Genomic DNA, 10294 nt, shown 5'->3' with positions numbered 1-10294 from the left:
CGTTCCTGGTAAGCCAGCTCATGGGCCACACAGAATAATAGAAATGGGTTAGATCAATATGTAAGAGCTAGCCAATAAGAGGCTGGAACTAATGGGTCAGGCAGTGTTTAAAAGAATACAGTTTCCCTGTAATTATTTCGGGTATAAAGCTAGCCATACAGGTGGCCAGGTGCTGGGGATGCAGCCCCGCTGCTCTTATTTCAACATATATGGAGAACTGTGTGTGTTTAATGATGTGGTAGAGAAAATACTGTTGACTTTTAGGAACACATGCTAAATTACCAAAGAAGACATTATGTGTCTTTATTGCTAAATGACGCTGAAGGAGAAACGGCGACTTCAGAGATAAAACAAAACTGGCAATGACATAGTTCACTATGTAACAAGGCTGGGAAATTAAATTCTGAGTCCTCTCCACAATTAAAATAGATACTCATACATTACTGAAATATACTTAAATGGCTATTTCTACTACAAGGTGTGTAGATAACGACATGAAAACATCCGACAGCTAAGAGCACATCCTTCAGCAGACCTGAACAGGCCTGGTGGTGCCTCTGGAACAACCACTCTCCGCTTCCAAGCCTGCAGGTCACGCTCTGTGGCAATCTGACTCCGGGGAGCATTCTGATGCATCTGACGAACACCTTCAACCTGTCCACTCCGGCGGAGACCGATGTTTGGAGGAGACTGAATGTCTAAACTCGGTCTTCTAAAACCTAGAAAAAATTATCAGAAAATTAGTTAGAAAATATTTCAAAATTATTTTTCACTTAACATGTGATGATCTGAAAGAAAGTGGCCCCACAAGAGAGTGGTACTTTTAGGAGGTGTGACTTTGCTGGAGGAAGTGTATCACTGTGGGGTGGGCGCCAAGGTCTCCTTTACTCAAGCAGTTCACTTGTGTTCCTTGCAGGTCAAAACATAGGACTCTCCTCTCCTTCTCTAGCACCATTTTTGTCATCATACCGCCATGTCCAACGTGATAATGGACTGAACCTCTGACAATGTAGGCCACCCAATTAAATGCTTTCCTATAAAAGCTGTCATGGTTTTGGCGTCTCTTCAAATGAATAGAAACCTTAAGACAATAAAACAAAAATGCATTCTTCCACCAGGTGGCGGATGGCGGTGTAACACCTGTAACCCCAGCACTCAGAGGCAGAGTTCAAGGTCAACCTGGTCTACAGAGCAAGAGTGAAACCCTGCCTCAAAACAGACAGAGAGAGACAGGGAGGGAGACAGGGAGACAGAGGGGGAGGGAGGGAATTCTTCTTAGTAGGACACATACCCCAAATCAGGGAAAGTAAACATTCTAAAAGTAACTTGCAAGAAGAAAATTTTTGACACACTGAAGAATACTTAACATTAATTGATAAACTTCAGTTTGAACTTTAGGGAAAGCCTTTGTTAAGGATGTACGCCCCCTCCCCAACTGGGATGGCTACACAAAAAGAACAATGCTATGACCTGGGCAACCAGGCAGGCAAATGTCAACAACCTCAACTCCACCTTCAGGGGATCTTGGCCTCTGTGAGACACACACCACAGCACAAACACTCTCACATAGACATACATAGAAGTTAGTATAATTTCAACAATATTTTTTATTTAATTCCCACAAAGGGCTAAAGATGGCCCAGCAGTTAAGAGCATTTGGTGTTCGTCAAGAGGCCCCAAGTTTAATTCCTAGCACCCATGTCAGGTGGCTCGAATTGGTAACCCTCTTCTTGGTCCCACAAGCACTTAAACACAAAAGGCAAACACTCAAACAGGCCAACACATACACACACATAGACATAAATAAGAGAGATGTGCTCCAAGAGAAGCTAAAATTCAGATCCCAGCACCCGTGTCAGGCAGCTCACAACTAACTCTAACTCTGGCCCTCTTGTGGCCTCCATGGGTACTCACACACATATGCATAAACATACATGCACAAGAGCATGGCATGGCATGTATTCAACACAGACACATTAGTAATAAATAGGGATAAACTACACATATGAAATTCTATGGACAATGCCTGGACACTGGGAGTGGAACGTGACAGGTGATGGCACAGATTGCAGTGAAACTTTCAGCTGGAGGCCAGGAGACAGGGCAACCCACTATGAGCTAAAAGCACTATGTTGCCATAAGTTGCCTAAACTGCCCCAAAGAACACACCTTACATATAAATACCTATATTAAATATTAAAGATGTAACACACATCTTTAATCCCAGTACTGGAAGGAAGAGACTGGTGGATCTCTGAGTTCGAAGCCAATGTGGTCTACAGAATGAGTTTTGGGACAGCCAGGACTACATAGAGAAACCCTGTCTTGGAAAAGAAAAAAACAAAAAACAAAAAACAAAACCAAATCATTAGTATGCAGTGATTCCTAGATTAGGACAAAAGGCAAGGTGCAAAAAAATGTGGACTTGCAACTATGATTGTTAAGATGGCAACCTAATAGACACATCAACACTGGAGTGGAGACTTACTTCCAGCTCATCCTGAAATGCTGATTTAGAAGAGAGTAAGTCTCCACTCCAGTAAGTTTCTGGAAAGACGTGAATGTCAAAGCAAGGGAAGGCTGAACATACTTTTCCCTTAAAGATACAGTTTGCTCTCATGTGATACATTTTTAAACAAACTCCGTCTTATAGCTGAGAAGGCTAAAAGCCTTTCAGAGTTTGAAAAATCTCAAGTCCACTATCATTCCATTTTTTGAGTTAACAATTTTCAGAACACTAGGTGCAAGAATATGTTGCTCATTGGTTTCTTTGCAATGAATGTACCTAGCAAAGACTTCACCTCTCTTTGCTTCAGTACTATCATGTTAAATGAAATATCTCACTGGCACTCACCCCCTCTTCGGGGAGTCTCCTCCCCATGTGAAACTCCGTCTGCAGTCGCATCCTGATCCAGCCCCAGTCTCTGGTCCTGCTGCTGCTGCAACTGCCGGATCATCCCATCAAGAATGCTGGATTCGGGGCTGGCTTCACCAACATCATTGGTCTGTAGGCTTATGATCTGTTCAATCACCTCTCCATCACCTACAAAGTCATCCACTACTCTGTAATCATGTTCTGTGAGAGCAGAGAAACTAAAATCTTCACTAAAACACATCAACAGAGCTGGGCATGAAGCTCAGTGGTAGAACACCTGCCCAGCATGAACAAGACCCTGGACTCCAGGTACCCTGAACTAAGGAAAACAAAAACACAGTACTACAATGAATTTCTTTTCAAAAAAATAACCTAGTAGGAAAATAACCTACATACAACAGATGGGTTATTAACAAAAGGATTAAAAGCAAAAAGACTGGAGTACTAAGTCACAGAAAAACAAGCTCCCTGTGGAACTCCTCTGACTCAGCTGCACACACTGTGCGGCACTTGAGGTCTGGAACAACCCACGGCCTCCTGGGTGGTGGCCCAGAGACCAGGTATAGAGGTACATGCCTGCAGTCTTAGCACTCCTACTGAAGCAGGACAGCCTATTCTACATAGGAAATTACAGACAAGCCAGAGATAAATAGAGAAACCAGAGAGACAGACAAGACAGACACATAGACAAAGACGGAATTTGCACTTACTTGTGGCCACATAGCCTAGTTGTGGAACCAAGTGCTCATCTGCTGAGTTTTCTCGACCTGGTACTAATCTCTGGTACTTGGTTGGATGAGGGTTCCCATCTACATCTACCAAGAATGGTGGGGGCATAAGATGAGGTGCCTGTTGTGTCTGCTCATCTAAGACATAGTTATTGGAATCTCGTATCAGTGGTCGGTAGTCAGTATGGAAAAACATCTGATCAGGAATCTAGGAAAGTAAAGATCATGGAATGACATTTTTTAGATATTTATTTGTTACAAACAGTATTAAAGGTATGTAAAATTATAAACAGGAAATTAAATAACTATTTCCAAACCTCTCCCAACTATTCATAGGCTATAAGAAACATAAGAATGACCTTTTCATATGGTTTGCTGCATCCAAAACCAAATATCAGAAGATGCCCATGAGAGTCTGTACAGGCAAAATGCTGTCCGTCCTGCGAGAACTTACAGTCAAACACGGCTCCATGCCCTTGTCCTTCAATCTAGGAAAGCCCGGGAGAAAGAACATTAAGCACATTAACATGCTCTATGACTGTCTGCTTAAATTTATGCTACATGCTCATGGGGGCCTACACAGGCCAGAGGGGCATAGGACCATCTACAACAGTGTGGAACAATTGTCTGTATTCTGTTAAATAGTTTTAAAATAGACTCTGATTGGTCAGTAGCCAGGCAGGAAGTATAAACAGGACAACCAGACAGGGAAGTAGAGGTGGGTCAATGAGAACAGGAGAATTATGGGAAGAACAAAGTCCTAGTCTGCAGTCCTGTCCCAGCCACAGGGAAAGCAAGATGTGACTGCTCCACCAAATAAGGTACCAGCCACATGGCTAACACAGATAACAATAATGGGTTAATGTAAGTTATAAGAGTTATATAAGCCTGAGCTAATGGGCCAATCAGTTTATAACTAATGTATACCTCTGTGTGATTTCTTTGGGACTTAAATGACTGCGGGAGCCTTGGTCAACAGAACAAGAGGAACAGGCATGTGTCAGCACAGGCCGAGTACTAAAAAACACCAAATTCAGTTCTTGTGCGACAGCTGTCTCTCCAGCTACTATACAAGCATTATGAAAGGTTTTAGATTTTCTTTATTTTGGATGTGTGGGTGGTTTATCTACATGTGTGTATGTGCTCTAAGTTCATGCCTAATGTGTCAGGTCAGAAGACACCAGATCCAGGAAACTCAAGTTAACCGATTCCTCTGGTGAACCGACAAAGCTCTCGATAGCTGAGCCATCTATCCAGCCCTGAGCAAACAACTTTGCTATGGAAAGTTCTTGAACATGGATCACAATCTCCAATATATTCAATTAATATCTTGAAAAAACAAAAACCCTAGGCCTCTCAAATGGGCAGTGAGGTAAGGAGGCCTCATCATACAAGGTCAATTATTCTTTGTTTAGAGATTAAATATATTCCACTAAAGTCTGAATTAATATAGCTTTGTTTAAATTCAAACTACAACACACTGGGCTAACCACAGTAGCACACACCAGTCAGGAGTTCAGAGAGAGAGCTAGACAGCTCAGCCATTTACTACAGTGCATAGCAACCTGCAGTGGATCTAGACTCAAGCAGCAGCCAAGCACCAGGAATGGCACTAGGGCAGCCAATCTAGACCCAGATCAAATACTGCCTTTTTCTCAGGTTATGGGCACATCAGTGAGTTCTTCACTGGATCCTCATTTGGTTCTAGAGTCTAACTACTGACTTAGTTTTATACTGGGATATAAACTGACCAACAGGGTTGGAGAAAGGGCTCAGCAGTTAAGAGCACAGGCACCTCTTCTAGGGGATCTGGGGCTCAATTTCCAGCAGCACCCACAATGTGGCTCACAACCATCTTTATCTCTAGTTTCAGACAATCTGCAGCCATCTTCTGGCCAACTGGGCATTGCACACACATTATACACATGCCAAACACCCGCATACACAAAATAAACACACTGACAGGCATACATATAGAAATAAAAAGCTATCTAAGCAAAACTTACGAATATCTGTAAATTTACAGAATGCCATGAACATATGTGTATGAAGCTATCAGACTAAGCTTCTACTATTTTGATTTGTATAAAAGTTGCCACTGCAAGTCAATCAACTTCTAACTAATTCTCATAGCCCATAAAAGCACAATTAAAAAACTCACTTTACTTACCATATTAAAATAATGTTTCATCTTGATGCCTTTTGTAATATCCCATATAAATATGCTGCCATCATGTCCTGCAGATAACATAATTCTGCAATCAAAGGGATGTGTCTCCAAAACAAACACTTCATCAGCATGTCCCTTTATTCAACAAAGTCATAATATTAAGAATAGTTTGCAACTTATATGTTGAAATTAATAAAGTCATGTTTACTAACTTTAAAATATACTATCAACAATGATTTATACATGCATATAAATATTCCTAGTCATTTGAATCATTTAAATAATGATTTATTCAGTATATTCATAACATCAGTGTTATGATTTAAAAGGGGGCTTTAAAAAAAGGGGGGGTTCAGGGTCACTGACCCTGTGAGTTTGAGGCCAGGCTGTTTTATATAGGGAGTTCCAAGACAATCAGGGCTACAGAGAGATCCCCTACCTCAAAACCCAAAACCACAGGTTCAAGGTCTTTCTGACATATACACCAAGTTGAAAGTTAACCCAGACTTCTCTCAAAGACTAAAAAAATTTGAGTTTGGTGTGGTGGCAAACACCTTTGATCCAGCACAAGGGAGGCAGAGACAGGCAGATCTGAGTTCAAGGTCAGCCTGGTCTACAGAGGGAGTTCCAGGATAGTCAGGGCTACATAGAGAAACTCTGTCTCCAATCAATCAATCAATCAATTAATAAATAAACTTAAAGAGTAAACAAAAATTAAATTAAAAATTCTGAATTATCATACCCTATTGGAACTACCTACCAGTAAGTTATGAAGCAGCTGTCCAGTGTAGGAATTCCACACTTTGAGGACATGGTCATTCACAGCTGTGACTACAATGCTGTCATCCTGATTCCAAGCTATCATTGTAACTTTGGGTTTCATAAACCTCTCCTCTTCAGAAGATGTGTCTCTAACAAAGCAAAGACACTGTGTAAACTCACTTGGAACGCACACCACACAAGGTACAGTCCATCACTAATACAAACGTTAATAAAGAAATCTAAGATGAAGCTCAGTTGGTGAACTGCTTGATCCCTAGTACATAAAGTTATAATACCACCTACGCCAATAAAAGCCTGTGATTCCAGTAGGTGGGAAGAGAAAGGAGAATCATAAAATCAAGGTCATCCTCAACTACTTGAGTTCAGATAACAGTCCAGGTTACAGAGAGAAAAAACGGGAAACATGGCTGGGAGGAATCTAATTCATGTGTCTATTTATCAACAAATAAATTATCTGTAAGTAGGTCAGAGAAAATCCAGAGGAGCAGAGGATAACTAACAATACAGTCAGGGCGGACTTTAGGACACCACCGCTACTTACAACAACTATCCTGCTCATGGTTTTGTTTCTGAGACAAGGTTTCTCTGTGGCTTTGGAGTCTGTGCTGGAACTAGTTCTGTAAACCAGGCTCTGACTCCTGAGTGTCTCTGACTCCTGAGTGCTGGGATTAAAGGCGTGTGCCACTACCACCCAGCCTTTTTGGTTTGATTTTGTTTGTTTGTAGAGTAGCCCTGACTGTCCTAGAACTCATTCTGTAGGCCAACCTGGCCTCAAACTCAAGAGATCCTCCTGCCTCTGCCTGGATTAAAGGCATGTGCCACCACTGCCTTTCTATCCGGAGAAAGACAAAGCAGAGGATCTTAGACTGGAAGAGTGTAGACAGCGAGGTGAGTCCTAGCATGCATACATTAAAACACTCCTCTCCGCTCAACTATGAGGGTAGGTCATATCTACCTGTTTCAAGCCTCTGCATCTTAGACTACAACCTGGACTTGTGTAGCAGATAAACCTGTCTCACTGGTTGCTGTGGTCAGGGTGTGTGTGTCAGTGACACTAAGGAAACTAAGACATGGTGAGTGTTTTTTACAACAGACTGAGAACAAAACACAAAACTAGCCAGACAAAGAATAGCATATGCCTTTCAAAAGACACCTTGTTTTTGTTTTGTTTGAAGTGGAAAGTAAGACAGGGTCTTCTCTCTATGCAGCCATAAGATGCCCCGGAACTTGGCTACATAGACCAGGCTGACCTCAAACTCACAAAGGTTTGCCTGCCTCCTCAAGTGCAAGGCCTTAAGCACTCACCCCCATTAGACGACCCCACACTCAGCAGCAAAGCCACTTTATAATCAACAAGTGTAGCATGCAAAACTTTCCACATGGACCCAAATTACTTTCATTGTAATAAACTGTATTTGCACTGTATTTGCTTATTATGTTATCCAGTTTTAGCTCGAAGAAAGCATATATATATATATATATATATATATATATATATATATATATCCAAAGGATATATAAAAATAACAGCAGCAGCAAGGACCACCTTGTGTACTATGTGGATTACATTGTCTGCCTGGCAATCCAGAAGCACCTGTGAACAGTCTCAGTGAGGGCCTACCTAGATCAGGGGGGGCATGAAAGCGTGCGGGAGAGGAATCATCTGTCATCTTAATTGAGGGAACATGTGCCCAATATGGGCAGCACCATTCTCAGGCAGGGGACCCTGAGCTCTATAAGCTGAGAGAGGATTCTGAGTTTGAGATTCATGCCTGCATGCATTCATTCATTCTCCCCTGCTCTTGATAGTGGATGTGAATACCTGGTTAGAGTTCCTGCCATCACTTTCCCACAATGGACCATAAATTTATAAGCCAAATAGATCCTTTTTCTTCTAAGCTGCTTGTGTCAGGGTATTTTATCCAGCAACACAAAGGAAGACAGGACAGAAATATAGAATACAGGAAGAAAAAAAAAACAAACAGAAATAGAATTCTAGCCAGGCAGCAGAGGTAGTACTATAAACCCAGCATCAGGGAGGGGCAATAAGATGATGAGAAATTCAAGGCCAGGCTTGGCTACTAGACAGGCTGCCTCAAAAGAAAGGGGGTGGGGGGTGGGGTGGGAGTGACAAGATGGCTCAACAGTTAAGAATTCTTGCTTCTCTTATAGAGGGGATCATCTCAAGTCTGTTCCAAGCACTCATAACAGGCAGTTCACAACAACTTCTAACTCCAACTCCAGATCTCTGGCCTCCACAGGCATGCACAAAGACATTCTCCCCCCACCTATGCCAACTCCACCTACAAACAAAAGTTTCTTTTAAATTATTTTATTTTGCTTGTTTTTGGAGACAGGGTTTCTCTGTGTAGCTCTGACTGTCCTGGGACTGACTCTATAGATTAGGTTGACCTTGAACTCAGAGATCTGCCAACAGCAGGCACCACCAACACCTGTCCTTAAAATCCTATCTTTAGAATGCAAATTTGCAACACTGAATAATTTGGTTGGGGTTTTTTTCCCTCTAAACTGTAGGTTTTAAATGTAAATGTAAAAAACAATGTAACAATAAAAGTACAAAGTGAAGAAGAATTCTACTGACTGGAGTGAAGGACACTTCTATGAGTCACACTTTAAAAGACAAGAAGGACACCAAGAGGACTCTATCTAGCCTACCTGCAATGGTTAACCACAGGATGGATTCTTATGATGAAACTGGAGGTGGGGAAGGTTGGCAGGTGGGCCTAATGGGAGGCAGTAGGTCATTGGGTGCTTGACATAGGGCCCATATTGTCCTAGATGTTCCCTTGTTCTTCTGTTCTCGGCTTCCTGACCCAACACAGCACATACTATTCTGCTCTGTCACATCCTTGGTTCCATGATAGACCCAAGCCCCTCAAAATGTGAACCATAATAAGTCCTTGCTCTTTTATTTTCCGGAAATATACATGTGAACTTTCTTGCATTAATTTGGTTACGAGGTTGAAGAGTTTTATTCATACTACGTAGGAGGGAGTTAAAATTCTCCCAACAAAACTAACCACACGCAGAAGAAACACACCAGCAGTTCACCTATGTGTAATAAACAATCCCAATGACTTACCCTGAGATTCTGGTAGCCATATCCAGTAGGATGCTTCTCCATTCCAACTGTTCAAACCTCCAAATGCGAGCTGTTCCATCTCTGCTACCACTTAAGAACCTTGAAACATTCAGAAAACTCATCCACTCAACAGGCTATCCCAAAAGTTACAATTAACATTAAGTGAAACACAATGTATCAAACAGCATCTTGTTGAGTGATCTCACGTGTTAGTCAAGGTCGGATTACTCAAGGCAAAGCTCCAGAGGGAAACCCTGATTTACTATTGGTTTCCTTGCCTTACAAAGCAGAACACATTATAAACTCAGCTGTTATCACAAATACACTGAGTTTTAGGGAGACAATAAAATATAAGAGGGGGAAATGTACCAAGAAAGAGTTAAAGAAAAAAAAAGATGTAGAAAGATAAGCAGCACCAGAAACTCCATCTTAAGCATGTCAGTTTTAAATTCTAACTCATAACAAACTCTGAAATATAAACCATGAAAAACTTAAAATTTGTAAGTATACTTTGGGGCTGGGCATGGTAGCTCATGTTAGTTCCAGCACTAGGGGGGGCAAAGACAGTCGAATCTCTTGAGTTCCAGGACAGCCAGGGGCTGTTACAGAGAAATCCTGTCTTGAAAAACCAAAAA

General features: G+C 41.7%; 1 protein-coding gene across 2 annotated transcripts in view; it reads right to left on the bottom strand.

Annotated features, from left to right (window-relative positions):
- Positions 1 to 10294, bottom strand: part of Brwd1 (bromodomain and WD repeat domain containing 1) — an 85326-nt gene that overhangs the window by 38549 nt on the left and 36483 nt on the right. For both annotated transcript variants that reach the window (XM_005345146.3, XM_026786394.1), the window contains exons 13-19: positions 9660 to 9758; positions 6534 to 6684; positions 5774 to 5908; positions 3963 to 4091; positions 3586 to 3811; positions 2855 to 3043; positions 536 to 719 (exon numbers count right to left, since the gene is read on the bottom strand). In XM_005345146.3, coding sequence (XP_005345203.1) covers positions 536 to 719; positions 2855 to 3043; positions 3586 to 3811; positions 3963 to 4091; positions 5774 to 5908; positions 6534 to 6684; positions 9660 to 9758 — 1113 coding nt within the window. The remainder of the gene's footprint in view (positions 1 to 535; positions 720 to 2854; positions 3044 to 3585; positions 3812 to 3962; positions 4092 to 5773; positions 5909 to 6533; positions 6685 to 9659; positions 9759 to 10294) is intronic.

This window comes from Microtus ochrogaster, chromosome 2 (genome assembly GCF_000317375.1).
Source record: "Microtus ochrogaster isolate Prairie Vole_2 chromosome 2, MicOch1.0, whole genome shotgun sequence".
NCBI lineage: Eukaryota > Metazoa > Chordata > Mammalia > Rodentia > Cricetidae > Microtus > Microtus ochrogaster.
The sequence above is the reverse complement of the archived record's forward strand: the minus strand, read 5'-3'. Positions and strand labels throughout refer to the sequence as shown.